This window comes from Heloderma suspectum, chromosome 4 (assembly GCF_057233095.1).
Source record: "Heloderma suspectum isolate Gila_16-S chromosome 4, 16-S_ref, whole genome shotgun sequence".
Classification (NCBI taxonomy): domain Eukaryota; kingdom Metazoa; phylum Chordata; class Lepidosauria; order Squamata; family Helodermatidae; genus Heloderma; species Heloderma suspectum.
In genome coordinates this window covers 41,543,003-41,562,692 of record NC_139461.1, presented here as the reverse complement: position 1 = coordinate 41,562,692, position 19,690 = coordinate 41,543,003, and the positions used below count along the sequence as shown (strand labels likewise).

Genomic DNA, 19,690 nt, shown 5'->3' with positions numbered 1-19,690 from the left:
AAATGACATCTGTTTTTTTCCTGACTTTCAGAAGCTGAAAGGCATCTTCTAGCATTATCAGTATAGGTCTTAAACCCAACTTAAAGTGACTAGTAGGAATAGTGTGGCTGCTGGACAAATGCAATTCTACCCTAGCTAGTATATCTGGAACCTGGTCTACACACGCAGCATAATGATGTGGTAGAATGGAACGGACTATAAATTAAAGGATGTTGCTCCCATAAAAATGCACAGTGTAAAAATGTTGTTCAAATAGAGAACTAGCACAGCATGCAAAGTGCTGCACTCCCCTTCCTTTTGTAGATTTAAATACTTTCTTCCTTAAAAAACATTTTAATGTCCACATGACTGTCACCGCTTCACCAGTGTGATATTGCAGTACTAACCTTTATTTTAAGGTTCTCATGCACATGCTGCACTCTTTTCCACCATTTTGTTGTTGTTTGAACTGAAGCTATGCAAAGCCACATTGCATCAATACATTCACACCAATACTTTCCTCTAGGCAGTACCCACAACAGCTTCCAAGATAGGTTAGACTCTGGGGGCTTCTCTACACCAGGGTTTTATCCTGCACCTTTACTGGGGCTTCTGCTTCCAGATTCTTTGTGGGATTAAGATTGGCTCCTTTACATGTGCTTTTTTTGGGGGGGGGATTTCCTTTCTATGCAAGTTCTGTATGTTTCATTATACAGCCACTAGATGGCACTGTGGTATAGCGGAATTGCGCAATTACACGCGGCTGTTGTCACACTTCTAGAAAAAATGCCGGACTTTCCCTAATCTAAAAAAAAAAAACCTTGGATAAAGTTTATAAAGCACAGGAGAGACCCTGGAGGTTGATGACATTGTGTAAAGGATGCGTAACCTTCTTTGAGTGACCAAGCACAAGCACACGATAAAAGCCTTGTGTAGAGATGCCCTAGGCATAACTGGCTCAAGACTAGCAATGAGCTTCAAAGATGAGCAGAAATTTGAACCCAGTGTTACTACGTGTTCTCATCTATATGTGTATGCCAATACATGTACCTGGACAACATGCATTGGGATATTTAACCTTGAGTCACGGTGCACTGTAGATGAATTAAGGCGCTCAGAAAGGAGAATAAACAGAGAGACAACAAACCAGAGTTTAGGATACTGAATAAGATGGTTTATTATGAAAATAAGTGAGGGAAAAACATGTGCATCATTGAGATTAAACCAGTAGTGATTGGATTAAACCCATAGAGGAAGCATGTACCTTGGCAGACGAGCTAGGGGAAAAGAGGAAGTGGGAAGTATACAGTAAGAGACCAAAAGTATTTCTACATGAGGCTTTTATTGCACGCTCGTGATTGGTCACTCACAGAAGTTTGCAGGTCTTTTACATGATGTTGTCAACCTCCAGGGTCTCTTCCATGCTTTCTGACCATTATCCCACTTTTTAAAAGATCAGAAATAATCTGATAAGGAACATTAATCCAATATATCGGCTGTGTGTAATTGCACAGTTCCGCTATAACCATAGTGCCATCTAGTGACTGTAAAATGAAACATATAGAACTTGCTGAGAAAGGAATTCCCCAATTCAAAGCATGTGTCTGCTCGAGTAAAGGAGCTGATCTTAATCCCACAAAGAATCCAGAAGCAGAAGCCCTGGTAAGGACGTAGGATTTTAGCCTCTTGCGGTGAAGCTCCAAAGCTTTCATATAAAATGGGATTTTTGAAATATAGCAATAGACTTCAGTTTCATAGAAAGAGGGGCAGGGTGTGTGTATGCAATGACGAAAAGAATGAAAATGGAATGAGCAAGAGGAAGAATGTACCTGGAAGACAAAAGGAGGAATTGTTACTATTCTTTCTTATGTTCTATCTGGAAGCAGAGGACAATGATTCATTGCAGATGGACACCAACTGGGAGCTATTGAACCTTGGAAGGGCATTTGAGGAAAGGGGAAGAAATAGGTCTTGGAGGAAGAAGGAACCCTATGGAGGGCTAGGAGGAACTCTCCAAATTTCTGGTGTAACAAAGCAGTTATAGGGTCTGGTATTAAAAAGCTTACCAAAAATGGGATGGTTCTGGGAGAGCTATTGCCAGGTATGTAAGAGGAAAACTTGTCCTCTGCTTGTTGAACAAAATGGAGGGGTGATTGAGGGTTTTTTTCCTTGGATTTTACAGTGGATATAGTATTTCCTGTACAGTGGCCATTCCTGTTTAGGGCTCTAAGAAGCCAATCAATAGTTGTACAATGAGACTTTGATTAGATTGGACCTGGATGGGAATTGGGCATGTACGCATTCCAGAGTTCCCATGACTGCTGAATAGAGGTTGGAACTGCTCCTTTTGCCCATTCCGATAGAGGAAAACTGGTATACACTGCAACCTATTTAGCCCTTCATGATCAGTCCTGTACCAGCTTTGCTTTTCAGGAGAAATGGAATCTTTTTGAGTCAGGGTGCTGGAAAATACTCAGAATGGAAGGGAAAACTGTTCTCTTTTAAACACCAGAACTCCCTATACTCCAGCCAGTATACCACATGGGCTCTCCTGTTGGAGTACTCAACCAGCCCTGTTTCCTCCCCAAAAGCAGGATCAAGCAATATGATTATTGCCAATGCAACAGTGCTATCCAGTCATTGTTTGGGTATGAACCATTATGCTACTACTGGTTTTGGATCAGAACTAGCAAAAATATGTTGTTAAAGATAAAATCCTGGTATGTTTTTAACCATCTGGCAAGATCCTGTGGTTGAGCAGCTAAAATAGAAAATTCGAGGCTGTAGCTTAGAGGAAAAGTGGAAAAATAAGCTTAGGAAGTACAGCATTTTAGTATCAGCTATTCGAATCCAGCCCAATGTGTCTATTTCAATCCATGCTAACCAAAAAAGCAACTGGCTTGTTGAAATAGTTTTATCAATCTACCAGTGGAAAGAGCTCCTTCCTGAGTATTAGGAAAAATGTTTATTCATCCTGGTGTTTTCTTTTCCTCTAGGCAGCACTTGGGATTTCCATCAAGAGCTCTAAATTTGTACTTTTACTGTTGGACTTCTGTGTGTTAAACTCTGATTGTATGATTATTCCTCCTGGATATTATTTTTACTTGCCAATTTGCCTCACTCATTATTTAGAAACAGACTCTATTCTACCTCAGCTTTCCTGTTGAGCTGCTAAAAATTTCCTGGGCATTATCATTTAATTGTCATGAAAGGCCATTTTGCATGTAATGCCAAACCATGACTTAGTGTTATGGGCATGACCCTTGGCAAGTCCAAGCACAGCCTCAGTCTTGAGTGTTTCCCTGTCCTCTCTCCTCCTGCTGCAGTTTGTGATTTTTTTTAAAGTCCACATGAAAATTCATATGTATTTCCATGAACTTTTCTCAAAATGCACACATTTTCTTTGTATTTTTTCAAATTACACATAGTTTTACAGACATTTTTCTCTAAGATAAAGCATTTTTGTGCAGACTTCTCTGTTATATGTGCCCTGGCTGCTGGTTCTCTTTTTATGCACAGTTTTCCATACTAAACACATTTTTGTACACATTTGTTTGATGTGAGAACTTTGATTGCAAATTTCAGGAAGTACAGTAATCGATGTTTAACTGTGTTCCAGTTCATGTACAGGTTTGGGTAGTGCAAATTTGGTACATTTGGATACAACTGAACAAATTTCATTCCCCATCACTTGTTAAAACCAGCACCTTGAATTAAGCCCAGAAACAAACAGGCATCCAAAGCAAATCAAACAAAATAGGATGTGTTGGAGCCCTTGGAGGCACTTTGAGGGTAAAGTCACTCATATTCGCTCCGACACCATTAAGATCAGAAAGCCCTTTTAAATGCCAGGCTAAAATGTTTTTATTTGTCCAGGCATTTTAATCTGTTTATATGGGTTTTAGCTGGTTGAGAAGTTGTTATCCCTCTAAGGGAGCAATCCTACCGGGATAGGCGGCCTCCTCCGAACTTGGGGCTACCACCTATCCAGTGCAGGGCAGGAGAAGCACGGAGGGATCATCCCCTCTGCACTTCAGCCACCCTGCATTTGCAGCTAGACAGCCAATTTCGGTTGTCTAGCTGCAGGAAGGCAGAGCGGGGAAAACGAGTGCCAGACAACATGTTGGATGTGTCATACCGACATTTCCACCTTCCCCGCCCTGGAATGCCCCCAGCAACGCCCCGTTTTCACTGCTCTGCGCTCCTCTTCCGAGTGCGGAGTGCGGGACCGTTCCGAGCTGTTTGCGAGGCAGCGCGGGAGCGGGGGAAGGTCAGTTCTCAGGGAACCGACCTTGGAGCATGGGCTCTGAGGTCGGTTCCTGGAAATCGTCATATCCCATAGCCATCTAGCCGCTGACTAGCCGCCATAGGATTGCTCCCTAAATTGTATGGATTGATGTCTTACTGTGCTTTATAGTTTATATGTTATTTTATCTTTATATACCACCCTGAAACCCAGTTTTTGTGAATGAAAGCCAGTATAGAAAATTTAAAACAAACAAATAAGGGGCATAATATGTTCAAAATGCTTAGCTATAATCAGCATCCTGGTCACAGCATTTTCAACCATTTGCGGCTTCCAAGCGCTTTTCAAGGGCAGTCCCATGTAAAATGTGTTACAGTAGTCCAACCTGGAGATAATGAAGCCATGAATGATTGTGGCAAGATCTAACTTCAACAAGAAGGGTTGTGGTTGGCAAACCAACTGAAGCTGGAAAAAGGTTCCCCTTGACACTGATGCCACCTGTGCATTTAACATGAGTGCTGGGTCACAGAGCACCCCTAAAATACAGATTTGATCATTTAAGGAGAGTACAACCCTATCCAGAACTGGTGGTACAACAAACCCGAGTCAGACAACCCATCCACCAAAAACACTTCCGTTTTGTTTGGATTAAGTTTCAAAAGCATCTTTGAGTTTTTGTAATACATTCTTATTTAAGTTGCCATTTTGCTGAACTATCGATGAATTGAAACAATCCATTTCGGTGTGAATTAATCATTTCAAGCCAGCCCAACTTTAAATGCACAGGAACTCAAGATGTTGGAACACACATAAAGTTTTGGCTCAGAGCCATCTTTATGGGACCACTGTCTTCTGTCTGTGTGCACTAAACTGAAAGTGCAGACATTTTCCCCAAAATAAAATAAAATGTGGCACAGGAGGAAACTTTTTTTCTTCTTTCCAGTTACAGTCTGTACAGAAAAGGCTAAATCATGACAAATCTTTAGAAACTTTTTCTATCCTATCCTGTTTACCCCTGCCTTCATTTCCCTCTTCTTTCTCTGCTGCTTCCTGTGTGTCTGTTTTTAGATTGTAAGTCTTCTGGGATAGGACCTGTCCTCTCATTCTCTGTTGAATGGCATATGCATAGCTGGTGCTATATAAATGAATAATATTTACACCCTTACTTCCTTAGGAGTGGACTACTGTTTGCTGAGTGACCATGGCTGTGAACATTTGTGTGTGAATAGTGAAAGATCTTACACTTGCCAATGCATTGAAGGATACGTGCTGCATAGTGATGGGAAAACCTGTAAACGTAAGCTTGATTTTCCCAGCCTACTTAATTTGTTTCTGTATATTTTAGTCCTTACATTTGCACTTTATGATATAGATAAGCAACATAAGCAGTAGATATCACTGCAGCTATTGCTGTGGGTAACCACCTCTCCCATCAGTTAAAGAATTCCCAATGGGAGAATAATGCTTGCAAACTTGACTAGTAAGTTTTTTCCCCATCTTAAGCATTTTTGTGAAGTGATGAATGGGAATGTGGATCCTGAACCAAACTTGGGATTTATTCATTACATTTATATACTGCCCAATTGTCAGATGCCCTCTGGGCAGTTTATAATCATAAAAAATTATGAGGGAAGAACTGTTGGGAAGCTGAGCAGCGGATTTTGCAGTCTTCGCGTTGATCTTTTAAAATGTTGTTCATGTGTTATAAATGCGTGTTACAAAACAAAATGCATTGACTGTTTTCAGGTAGAGATGTCTGTAAATCGGTGGACCATGGATGTGAGCACCTTTGTGTCAGTGATGGCCATTCCTATGTCTGCAAGTGTCATCAGGGATTCATACTAAGGGAAGATGGGAAAACCTGCAGAAGTAAGCAAGAATTCCTTAAATGGCCTGTTCATTCTAAAGGCTCTGGTTTTAGAGGCTGGGAGTGCTGTTTCAGCACTTCCCTCCCTGCAGCTCAGGTGTGTGATGTACTTTAGTTCATCTTTGTCTACTCAGCTAAGGGGGTGTGGTTGGTAGGTGGAGGACCAGTGAAGACTGTACAGATTATTCATCTGGATCCTATGGTGAAAATGTGGGTGTCCAGGGATGGGGAGATATAGTACCTGCCTTCTGCATAGATACTTCCCATACTTCCAATTGTACACTATAGCACCCATCTTGTAGCATAGGAAATGGTGGTCTAGGCATGACCCTGATCTTTCAACCTCTTTTCTTTAGCTGTTGCAAGAGTGAACTCATGCTTATGTCTTCTTGCTGTTTGCAACTGGAACTTATGGGGCTTTCTGCTTTTGCTTTCTTTATGGGATTACGATGGACTTCTTTGTACAGCAGACACATGGTTTGCATAGAGGAAACACCTCCCTCCCTCCCTGGCATGTCTGCAAAGGAGCGGGGGGGGGGGAGTCTTGCTTTTGTGGCTTAATTTGGGCTGTACTGTTTCGCCGCAGCCTTAGGTGTACTTTCTTGAAGTCAATGCTACTTACTTCTGAGTAGACATAAGATCATGCTGTAAGTCTGCAACCCACTTACTTGTAAGCCTCAATGAACTTAATGGGGTGCTCTGAATCAACAGAGGACTTGATTCTGAGCTTGGTGGGGTGGGGGATCAGATCTGTTGTTGCAGGGAGGCATTTTACTCTCTTCTCCCTCCCATCAACGATCAAGAGACATGTGGTTTGAACTGAGGAAAGTCTTTCCTCAGCAAGTTCAGGGTGCTAAGCCGGCAAAACACACTGTTGATATGGTGCCATTAGCTTTTATCTCTGATCTTTTTGAAAGCCTGAAAACGGGGCAAATATGTGCAAGACAATGCATATTTGGAGGTTGATGATGTCATGTTGGACCCGCAAAATTCCACGAGTGACCAATCACAAGCATGCAATAAATCACTCGTGTAGTGACACCCTGTGTATTTTCCCACTGGGAAAATGCAAATGTTTCCTTTTTGTGTTACAAGAAACTGCAGAAGCTGGGAATGTGAGTGTCCTTGCACATCTTTTTTTCCTCGTAGATTCTTGTCATGTGCAATTATGTTCTCAGCAAATGAGGGAAGGAGAAAGATACTGCATTCTTTTCCCCCTCAACTAATATCTTTGTATTCTCTGTGTTTCAAAACAACTAGCACATAGGTGAGCAACCCATGGACCACAAGCCAAATGTGGTCCTCAGCTGCTCTCCTGATGGCCTGCATAGCCCTAGAGAGCCCCTCCCACTTTTCTCTGTTGCCCATCAGCTGGCCAGCAAAGACTGCTGTTCCAAAGTTCAGCAATCTTCATTGGGCTTTAATTTTGCCCTGCCCCAGCAATCTCGGTGCAGCCAATATGGCTGTTTCTGTGCTTCTAATAGCAATACGGAAACAGAGTCTTCACTGGGATTGATGGGTGAGAAGGCTTTCATCTCCTCCACCCCACCCCCCGATCTTGATATATCCCAGATTGCTATTTTTGCTGGAGGTGGTGGGAGGCTGTGTGTGTGTGTGTGTGTGTGTGAGAGAGAGAGAGAGAGAGAGAGAGTGTTTGTGTGTGAGTGTGTGTGAGAGAGCGAGAGCGCGAATGAGTAAGAAAGAGAGAAAAGAGAGAAAAGGGTGTCACCATCCATTACTGGCTTTGGACCTGCCCATCGCTGGCAGTCTGTGGCCCCTAAACACTTTCCCATGTGGGATTGCAGCCCTCAATTTCAAACAGATTGTCCACCCCTGGATTAGGACATGCATGCTCCTTTGACTAGTTGCATGCTGCTTATGAGGCAATTTGGAATGCAGCTTCCCATTCCTCCTGATGTTAGCGAGAGGGCTGGGAAGGTGCTGGGGAACTCAATGGAACTAGCTTGTTGGCTGTATTCTGCCAGCTGGTGGTCCACCAGTTGACCATTCCTTATCTGAAGTCTTCATTAACAAATGTCTACAGGTCAATTGGCTATGGCTGTGAACATGTTTGTGTCAATAAATACAATAGTTCTTACATCTGCAATGCTAGGAAGTATTCATACTAAGTGAGGATGTGAAAACTTACAGAAATTACAGTGAAGAGTACTCTATTTATCATGTACTTTCATTTTGACAATTGCATGAAAGCAGGATGTGATTTTAATCATACCTAATCTTTGATACATTAGTCTTTCTTTATTTTCATTTGTTTCAAATAGCAAACTGTATGAATTATCTAAATTACCCTCAGGTAAAGACCTCTGCAAATCAGTTGGTCATGGCTGTGAGCACCTGTGTGTCAACAGTGATTACTCCTATATCTGCAAGTGCCATGAGGGATTTGTATTAAGGGAAGATGGGAAGACCTGCAGAAGTAAGCAGATTTATCTTTAACAGAAGATAATGCTTGTAATCGGTTGCATCTGTAGAAAAGTTTTAACCAGAAAACTCCCTTAACTGTTCTCAGATCAAGATGTCTGCAATTCCATTGACCATGGCTGTGAACATGTCTGTGTTAATAGTGATGATTCATACACCTGCAAATGCCATGAAGGATTTATATTAAAGGAGGATGGGAAAACATGTAGAAGTAAGTAATTTGAATTGCCCCCCAATTGATTTAATTGTCCATTTATTTGTAGAAATGCAGACCTGGCTCAGAAGTAATGCTAAATGATAGTTAAGTGATATGTAAATGAACCCGCTGAAGCCTCAGGCTCAAGCACTCCCCCCTTCCCTCTCCTCCAGTATACACCAGAAGAGAAGATCGGAACTAAAGTATCCACTTCTGAATTTCAAACAGATTTCCTTCTATGATCAAATCCCCCTTCATCTCTATTTTTCTGTTAATGTATTCAATAGATTTGGGGGGTAGGAATCATTCATAACTACAGAAAATGATCAATAATATTTGATCTTGAACCTCCCCCCAAATCAGGGGCTTACCAACAATCCTCTAACCCCCTTACCAGCAAAAGCACAAGTAACTTCACTTCAAGATCCCTCTTAAACTTCCCTCCCTCTAACGGGGAGTTGTCATATAGACATACATACTTGAGTATAGCAATCCTCCAACCCCATTGCCAGCAAAAGCACAAACAAGGGATGATGGGAAGACCTGCAGAAGTAAGCAGATTTATCTTTATCAGAAGATAATGCTTGTAATCGGTTGCATCTGTAGAAAAGTTTTAACCAGAAAACTCCCTTAATTACTCTCAGATCAAGATGTTTGCAATTCCATTGACCATGGATGTGAACATGTCTGTGTTAACAGTGATAATTCATACACCTGCAAATGCCATGAAGGATTTCTATTAAAGGAAGATGGGAAAACATGTAGAAGTAAGTAATTTGAATCCCCCACCCACCCAAATCGATTTCATTTTGTATTTGTTTATTTAGAAGATTTATTTTACTTGTAGAAATGCAGAAGTAACACTAAACTATAGCATTACTATTGCTGGCTCAGAAGCAATGCTTAGTGGCATAGTTTAGAGGTATGTAGATGGGACCGCGGTGGCTTAGTGGTTAAGATGCTGAACTGCAAACTGGAAGGTCAGCAGGTCAGCAGTTCGAGACCCGAGTGCTGCGTGACGGAGTGAGCTCCCATCTTCAGTCCCAGCTTCTGCCAACCTAGCAGTTCGAAAGCAAGAAATTGCAAGTAGATAAATAGGTACCGCCTCGGCGGGAAAGGTAACAGCGTTCCGTGCACCTCGGTGTTCAGTCATGCTGGCCACATGACCACGGAAGTGTCTTTGGACAGCGCAGACTCTTCGGCTTAGAAACGGGGATGAGCACCGCACCCTAGAGTCGGACACGACTGGTTGGGGACACCTTTACCTTTTAGATGAGACTACCCGAGCCTCAAACTCAAGCACTCCCCACTCCTCCAGCATACACCCTGGGGCGGGGTGGTGGTGTTTCCACCAGCGGTTTACTCTGAGCTGGCTGTGTGCTGTGTGTTGAGGTCGTTAGGGATACATGACGTCATGGCCATCCAGCAGCCACCCCTGAACTTATCAGGAAAAAAACGGATTTCCTGACACTGCTTACAGTCTGATTCTTTTAGTTGAGTCAGGTTCTCCTCAGTATAGTTGCTGTGTGCCCCAACCCCCACATTTACCTCCGGTATGCTAGTCCTGCTCAGGGGTATGCCTTTCACCGTGACCCCAGTCAAGGGGTGCTTATGTGTGTTTCCCATCCCTGCACAAACCAATCAGTGTCTACTCAGAAGTAACTCCCATTGTGCTCAATGAGGCTTGCTCTCTGAATGCCCACATCAGAAACTATAGAGATCTCCCTCAACTGAGATGGCACAATTTAAAGCCAAATTCCCAAAGTGAGGTAAAGCGTGATCGTGAGGCTCCGTTTCTCCTTTGTTTGGTTTATTGCCTTAGGAAGTAACTACTTCGACCCTTCGTTATAGAGATCCTGCAGGTTAAAATGTGGGCTAGTTTCCATCTTTGTGTTTTGCCCCACACACACACACTCTTTCCCAGCACAAGCATATATGTGTCTACTCAGAAGTAACTCCCATTGTGCTCAGTGAGGCTTGATCCTGAAATGCAGGTGCATCTGAACTTTCAGGAAAAAGGGGGGTACTTCTCTTATTGGTTGAGCAGCCCTTGCCAGTCAGATGACATTCATTCCCCGCCCCCCCCGCCCCCCTGTGAAGTTATTTTTACTGGTGTGGAGAACCTGCTCGTGGAGCGCTTCATGGAACAAAGTGCAGCAAAGCTGATTCCTTTTTAAAAATCCGGTACTCCTCCATTCGCTTCTCCTTCTGTTCTCGTAGAAACACTGCCTGGAACTGAAACATCCGCTTCTGAGTTTCAAACAGAATTCTTTCTATGATCAATTCCCATTTCATCTCATTTTTTTCTGTTAATGTTATTCAATAAATTCATAAAAATTTATGTATTATTCAAAAATGCATAAATATGGAAAAATTATCAATAAGATTTCATATCTAATCCCACCCCCTGCCCAGGCCCCAAATCAGGGATTTGTCAGCAATCTTCCATCCCCTTAAAGGCAAAACACAAGTAATACTTCTAATCTCCCCTCTCCCCAATGGGGATTTGTCAGATAGGCACACACATTTGAGTGTGGCAATCCTCCAACTCCCTTACCAGGCAAAGGAACACTTCAAGATCACTTCAAGAGTTTTGAGAAATACTTGCTGCTGCATCTGTTATTTCTCCTCCTTGCTGCTGTCCCAGGATAAAGCTAGAGAGGCCGTGGCCTGACTGGGAGACACAACAGGAAACTTGCTACTTGCTTGCTGTCCCATCTGCCCTTCCACATCCCTGCCAGGACAGCTAAAGGAGGTGTGGCTTGGAGAGGGAGCTAAGGTTCCCCACCCCTGCTCTGAGGCAGAGACTGAGTTCTACTGACTGGTTGGGAGTTCTACTAGCTGGCTGGATGGGTAGAGTTAGGAAGATTAGCAAAGCCTCATGCAGGTAGCCAGGCTGATCTCCTTCTTTCCCCCAGCCAGTAGGCCCTGGCAGCTAAGATTAGATGCTGTGAAACACCTGACCTGACTGTGTTGCAATCTTTGTACTTAGGAAAAACACTTTGATATACTCGATTGAATACTTTTAATCTGTTTTTAGATAAAGACCCTTGCAAGTCTGTCAATCATGGATGTGAACATATTTGCATGAATAGTAACAATTCATACATCTGCAAATGCCATGAAGGATTTATACTTGAAGAGAATAGGAAGACATGCAGAAGTAAGCCTTTCTTTCTTTCTTTCTTTCTTTCTTTCTTTCTTTCTTTCTTTCTTTCTTTCATAGATGTCCTTTGATTCTTAAAAGGAATCAGAGGTCATGAAAATATATTTGAAAGATGAAAAATGTATTTAGAATATACAGAGTATTCTAGGAACCAACACTACCAAGAAGGAAGAATAGTTGCCCTTGTGAACTAATAATCTGTAATTCTTTCTTAGCACTGGATATAGCGCAGTTCCAACTCCTGGACTCAAGAATCTCCTTAGTATCTAATGTTTCAACACTGCATGCTCCAACCTTGCTCTACGTTCAAGTCACATATCTTTTCTTCATATTAAACATTAACAATTCTCATAATGCTGCACAAATGTGCCTTCCATATTCAGGAAACTAACTAGAGGACACAGTGCTCAAGCTCACTTGATTTACCTAAAAAATGGAAAGAAGGGTTTCCACTGCTAATAAATCTCATTTAGACCTTACAATATCTAAGGATAGAGCTCCATGTCATCAAGATTCAGGACAGATAAAAGGAAGTGGTTCTTCATTTGCATAGTTAAAGTGCTACACAATGTAGTGACAGTCACCAACCTGGACAGCTTTAAAAGAGGATTGGATAAATTCATGGATGATAAGGCTATCAATGGCTACCAATCATGATGGCTGTATATGACCTACCATATCAGAGGCAGTATGTTCTGTATGACAGTTGCTGGGAACATGAGCTGGAGGTTGCTGTTACACTAATGTCCTGCTTGTGAGCTTCCTATGGACAACTGGTTGGCCACTGCAAACAGAATGCTGGACTAAATAACCTTTGGTCTGATCCAACATGGCTGTTCTTATGCTTGTGGTATGTGCTATCAATCTTCCACATGAAATGTCAATATATAGTTGACATTCAACCAGAGCTGATACCAGGAAATGTTTTAGAGCCAAGCAACACAGCAAAAACATATGGTACCTTCCTAGATTGGACCACTTTAGGCTGCAGGTGAGAGCACTGCATTTTTGAATGTTTTCCCATGCAAACGCAAACAAACAAAAAGTCTCCATACACATAAAAAACTAGCACCTCAGGGGGAAAAATATTAGTCTGTTCTTCAATTTACAGTATAATTTCTCTCCAATTGTACTGTTGTTCACATGCATCTGCAAATAGGCGTGTGTGCGGGGGCAGGGGGAGGCTGAAGGGGCTTTTCTCTCAGGCTAACAGGACATTATGTGCAAATGCATATAACAGAACTCCACTGCCACCACTTAGTACCACTCTGTACTCTTTCTGTTTTCTCAGTTATGAATGAAAGCTTAACTGATTTCAAATATGTATTATTTTAATTAACTTGCTGTCAGTATTGAATTTTAGAAGGGAATAAAAAGTCTTTATTCAAACTTAGATTACACGAGAAGGTTAATTCATCCTTCTGCTGATCTTCTTATGTTCTTTCTTTCATTGGATCTTCCTGTTGCATTTTATTTTGACAGGATGCACTGAAGGCCCAGTTGATCTGGTGTTTGTGATAGATGGATCAAAAAGTCTAGGAGAAAATAACTTTGAAATTGTAAAGGAATTTGTCTTGGGAATCTTGGACTCTCTTACAATATCTCCCAAAGCTGCACGAGTTGGTTTGCTGCAATATTCCACTCAGGTCCGCACAGAATTTACACTGAAACAATTCAGCACAGCCAAAGACATGAAGAAAGCAGTGTCCCAAATCAAATATATGGGGAAAGGCTCCATGACTGGACTTGCCCTGAAACAAATGACCGAGAGAAGCTTCACTGAAGCAGAAGGGGGCAGACGCTTCTCAGCCAAAGTGCCCAGAGTGTCTGTTGTGTTTACAGATGGACGGGCCCAAGATGACGTTTCTGAATGGGCGACTAAAGCAAAGCAAAGTGGTATGATGGAAGTTTCCTTAGAACAATACATTTTAAGGAGACCTGCTAAAGTGCTGATTACTAGTGTGTTTATACATTATTCCTGATTGAAAGTCTGTTTGCACTAGAGGAATGATTCTACAAAGTCTCTCGGTAAAGTAACTTAAGTTCAGCAGTATGGCCAGTTTGGAAACGTCCTCATTGCATTCAGTACAAACTTACCCATTCCTCTCCAGGGTCAACTTCTGGGAGGTAAAGGTTCTGCATATTTGCTGCACAAATCAGTTGTGGATGGTGCTGATTGGCTAGCACCTGTGACACCTCCCCCCCAAGTTTAATTTTAAGGTGCAAAAATTTAATATGACTCGGGGTGCAGTCCTATGTATGTTTAGACCGAAAAATGTTCTATAACTTGCAGCATCCCCAAGCCAGCTATGCCAGTTGTGGAATGCTGGGCGTTGTAGGACATTTTTCTGTCTAACATGCATAGGATTGCACCCTTGAAAAAAAATATCCTGATGCATTTTGAGCCCACAGTGCTCTTCTTGATAAAATGTCAGTTTTAAAAATATTGAAGGGTAATATATGAAACATAAACAGGATTTAAATATCATTAGTTGAAGCAAAAACTGAATTAACCTAGCCTAAGTAAATATAAGACATTTTAAAATCCATTCAGGATAAATCAATATATTAACAAGATTTATTTCTAGGCTCCCTTTTACGACAGAACCCTCACAAGGCAGCTTACATAAAATATAAAATACAACATAAACAATAATAAAATACAGTATCACATTACGTTTAAAACAGCAGTATAAACCAACAGCAGGCCAGCAGCACATCATATAAATCAGCCTAAAGCACTTCAAAACAATTTCAAATCAGCAGAACTGTAAAAAACTGAAAGAGAAAGCCACACTAAATCAATGGATTTTTAAAGCCCATTTAAAAGCCTGTATTGGTGGCGCACATTAGTTGAGAGGGAGTTCCATAAATGTGGGGAATAGATTAAAGTTTTATAACTTGTATAAAATACCAAGTACTATTATATTAAAAATGTAAGAGTAACTGTGGGTCGCCATGGTTGGTGACACTGCTCAGATGGGAAAAGAATCTTCTGTGTGCATGTAATATGATGAATGTTTGGATTACATTTAAAAAGGAATGATCAAGTGCAATGTTAAAAAGTGGCAACAAACTTTAGTAAACTTTTTTCAAGGAAGTGTTAATAATTCCAATTCCAATAATTGTTTTCTGATCACTACAATCCAAAGTAGTTGGAATGTCTTGGAAGAATACAACAAAGAATTTGCTAGCACCTTAAAGACAAACAAATTTATTGTGCCATATGTTTTCATAGGCCAGAGTCTCTTTCATCAGATGCATCAGTGGTCACTGGTCCATAGCCCACAAAACTGTATGCCACAATACATGTGTTAGTCTATAAGATGCCACCAGACTTTGGGCTGGATCCAGAGTGTCCCTTAACACAAATGGAAAGGCTCCTTCCATTCACAGAAGAGACTGAGATCCAGTGGAGGGTCCCACTGGAAGAAAGGGGAAGGGAATTTTTGCTGATTCTTCCTGCCACCTCCCACACCAGCTACCACAATGTTCTGAAGCCCCACCCCCACCCTCTGGAGCAGCTTTTTCAGGAAGCTGCAAGGGTAAGGAGGAATCAGCAAAATCGCTTCCTCCAGGAGTGTCCCATGAGCAGAACTTTGCCCTCAGGAAATCTGGATCCAAGCTGCACTGTTTTTATTGCTTCAGACTAACACAGTTATACCTCTGGAATAAGCCCTGAAGATACCTAAAGGAGCTTTCTGGCAAGTAAAGAAGCATCATTTATGTACTGAGAAAAATTGTCCCCCAGGCTGCTTACACTGATACTTTAACACTATGAGATTTGAGGTTGTAGTGTAATGCTATCTGCATTCTGTGCATTTGTAATACAGATGCAGGCCTTCACATCTCCTTAAGCACTGAAAATATGGAGGCACACATGGACCTTTTTGTACACCAGAGTGCTGCAGACTAAGGGCCACATGAGGACCTCAGCCTAGTATCATGTGGATCTTGGCCTAGCTTTGAACTCCACCCACTTTTCAAAGACCACCCACTTTGGCTCCAGCTCTGCCCATTTGGAGCTCTGACCCTACCTACTACTGGAACGTGGACCCCAAAAGATTTTGGCTGATACCAGGACAGGAAAAAAGTTTCCCCTCCCCTGGACTAGTTAACAGGTTGAAACCCAGCAAATATGCATACATCTTTAAATAGCCCAATGGCCTGCTTTCCACATATTGGAAACATAGTTCCCCTTACACATAAACATGGGCAACTGCCTGAGGTGACAGAGAAGATGCACCACCACATCGCCCCTGCAACCCCACCCCTTTCCCCCATCCCACAACTTCTTAACTTTTGCTGCCCTGGCATCAGCAGTATGGCGAGTCACCTGGCTGGAAAAAGCGGCTGTGCGGCTCTCATGGGAGTTCACATGGGAGCTCGTGAGAGTTCTGCCAGCTGCTTCTTCAGCACAATGAGGGAGGAAGAGTGTCGGTAGGTTCTCTAGAGAGCCCCGCCACCTGCTCTCTCACTGTGACAAATGTCACAGCAGGAGATCACCTGGTAGGACTCTCCAGAGCACCAACTGGAGGCTGTGGCAGCGGGCCTTCCTGGTGGAGGAGCAGAGCAGCACAATTCAACACTTCTCCCACTCCGCAGCCTGATGTGGGCATCTCAACCTGCTTCATGGGTAGGCTGGCCCTGGTTTGTTCATAGTTTAAACTAACCACAGTTCCTAGATGTTGGATGTAAAAGGAAACTCTAGTTAATTTAGAAGCAGAAGTGAAAGCTTCTGATCTTGTGGCTGTACCAGAGGTGAAGAAGAAAGAGGGGAGTGGTGAGCCCAAAGCTTGCCAAGGCTCATTCCTATAGCACTAAGTTTAGTATTATGATTTGGCAGGAATTAAGACTGTCTACCCACTCCCTCCCTAGCCCTGCCATCCACTCTGTTCCTGGTATACTTGGTGTTCTGCTCAATTGCAGCAGGTTTGGGAGGATGACAAGGCCAGGGGAGGGAACAAGCAGGAAAACCATGGCTGGGCTTGTCTTCTGTTACGTGAGGAGATTTAAAGGTATATGAATATTCTCTGGCTTTCAGCCTGGGAACTCTACCTGAGATTGATGAGCTGCACCAATTCTGGGGCTGTAACTGGGAAGCCTCCCCTTCATGGATCACTGCCTTGTTGTGGCGAAGGGGCTTGCGTAACTCAGTGAAGCCATAAGCTATGCCGTGCAGGGCCACCCAAGACGGACAGGTCATGGTGGAGAGTTCTGACAAAATGTGGTCCACTGGAGAAGGAAATGGCAACCCACTCCAGTATTCTTGCCAAGAAAACCCCATGGAACGTAGCACAAGGCTAAAAGAAATGACGCCGGAAGATGAGCCCCTCAGGTCGGAAGGTGTCCAATATACTACCGGGGAAGAGCAGAGGGAATTTCCAAGTAGTGCCAGAAAAAGTGAAGCGGCTTGGCCAAAGCCGAAAGGACACTCAGCCGTGGATGTGTCTGGTGGTGAAAAGAAAGTCCGATGCTGTAAAGAACAATATTGTTTAGGAACCTGGAATGTAAGATCAATGAATCAAGGTAAGCTGGAGGTGGTCAAACATGAGATGGCAAGATTGAACATCGACATCTTGGGAATCAGCGAACTAAAATGGACAAGCATGGGCGAATTTAATTCAGGTGACCATTATATCTACTACTGTGGGCAAGAATCCCTTAGAAGAAATGGAGTACCACTCATAGTCAATAAAAGGATGGGAAAAGCAGTACTGGGGTACAATCTCAAAAACGACAGAATGATCTCAGTACGAATCCAAGGCAAACCATTCAACATCACAGTAATTCAAGTCTATGCCCCAACCGCTGAGGCCGAAGAAGCTGAGGTTGATTGGTTCTATGAAGACCTACAACACCTAGAACACCAAAAAAAGATGTCCTTCTCATCATAGAGGATTGGAATGCTAAAGCAGGAAGTCAAGAAATCACCGGGATAACAGGCAAGCATGGCCTTGGTGTACAAAATGAAGCAGGACAAAGGCTAATAGAGTTTTGCCAAGAGAACACGCTGATCATAGCAAACACTCTTTTCCAACAGCACAAGAGGCGACTCTACACATGGACATCACCAGATGGTCAGTATCGAAATCAGATTGATTATTTATTTATTTATTATTAAATTTATTAATCGCCCATCTGGCAGGTCACCCAGCCACTCTGGGCGATGTACAACATACCATAAAACAATTTAAAACAATAAAATTCTACCATAATTTTTTTTTTAAAATACCCTAACTCACCCCAAATGCCTGCCTGAACAACCAAGTTTTTAATGCACGACGGAAGCTCATTAAAGAGGGGGCATGACGGAGTTCCCTAGGGAGGGAGTTCCACAGAGTGGGGGCCACCACAGAAAAGGCCCTCTCCCTCGTCCCCACCAGTCTAGCTGTCCTGGCTGATGGGACAGAGAGAAGGCCATCCGAGGCTGATCTTGTTAAGCGGCCTGTCTGGATTAAGTACTTTGCAGCCAAAGATGGAGAAGCTCCATACAGGCAGTAAAAACAAGACCTGGAGCTGGCTGTGGCTCAGATCATGAGCTGCTTCTTGCAAAATTTCGGCTTAAATTCAAGAACGTAGGGAAAACCACTAAACCATTCAGGTATGACCTAAATCATATCCCTGATGAATATACAGTGGAGGTGACGAATAGATTTCAGGGATTAGACCTGATAGACAGAGTGCCTGAGGAACTATGGACGGAGGTCCGTAACATTGTTCAGGAGGCAGCAACGAAATCCATCCCAAAGAAAAAGAAATGCAAGAAAGCAAAGTGGCTGTCTGAGGAGGCTTTACAAGTAGCTGAGGAAAGAAGGGAAGCGAAAAGCAAGGGAGAAAGGGGAAGATATATCCAACTGAATGCAGAGTTCCAGAGAATAGCAAGGAGAGACAAGAAGGCCTTTTTAAATGAACAATGCAAAGAAATGGAAGAAAACAACAGAATGGGAAAGACTAGAGATCTCTTCAAGAAAATTGGAGATCTCAAGGGAACATTTTGTGCAAAGACGGGCATGATAAAGGACAAAGAAGGCAGGGACCTAACAGAAGCAGATGAGATTAAGAAGAGGTGGAAAGAATACACAGAAGAACTATATAAGAAAGATCTGAATGTCCCTGATAGCCACGATAGTGCGGTCACTGAACTTGAGCCGGACATCCTCGAGAGTGAAGTCAAGTGGGCCTTAGGAAGCATTAGTAACAACAAAGCTAGCGGAGATGACAGTATTCCAGCTGAGCTATTTAAAATCCTAAAAGATGATGCTGTTAAAGTGCTGCACTCAATATGCCAACACATTTGGAACACTCAACAGTGGCCACAAGACTGGAAAAGGTCAGTTTACATTCCAATTCCAATGTAATTTCGCTGGATCATGGAGAAAGCAAGAGAATTCCAGAAAAACGTCTATTTCTGCTTCATTGACTACGCTAAAGCCTTTGATTGTGTGGATCACGAACTGTGGCAAATTCTTAAAGAGATGGGAATACCAGACCACCTTACCTGTCTCCTGAGAAACCTGTACGAGGGTCAAGAAGCAACAGTAAGAACCAGACATGGAACAACCGACTGGTTCAAAATTGTCTTGGTTGTAAGTAAGAACCAGACATGGAACAACTGATGGGTTCATATTGTCACCCTGCTTATTTAACTTATATACATGAGGAATGCTGGGTTGGAAGAATCACAGGTCAGAATTAAGATTGCCAGGAGAATTATCAACAACCTCAGATACACAGACGATACCACCCTAATGGCAGAAAGCAAAGAGGATCTAAAGAGCCTCTTGTTGAGGG

The 19,690-nt window shown here is 42.6% G+C and overlaps 1 protein-coding gene across 1 annotated transcript in view; it reads left to right on the top strand.

The window, feature by feature from the left end:
* The window catches only part of MATN2 (matrilin 2), a 78,374-nt gene that overhangs the window by 46,986 nt on the left and 11,698 nt on the right, over positions 1 to 19,690 (top strand). The window contains exons 10-16 of the mRNA XM_084849061.1: positions 5,400 to 5,522; positions 5,972 to 6,094; positions 8,407 to 8,529; positions 8,623 to 8,745; positions 9,375 to 9,497; positions 11,771 to 11,893; positions 13,379 to 13,792. Coding sequence (XP_084705187.1) covers positions 5,400 to 5,522; positions 5,972 to 6,094; positions 8,407 to 8,529; positions 8,623 to 8,745; positions 9,375 to 9,497; positions 11,771 to 11,893; positions 13,379 to 13,792 — 1,152 coding nt within the window. The remainder of the gene's footprint in view (positions 1 to 5,399; positions 5,523 to 5,971; positions 6,095 to 8,406; positions 8,530 to 8,622; positions 8,746 to 9,374; positions 9,498 to 11,770; positions 11,894 to 13,378; positions 13,793 to 19,690) is intronic.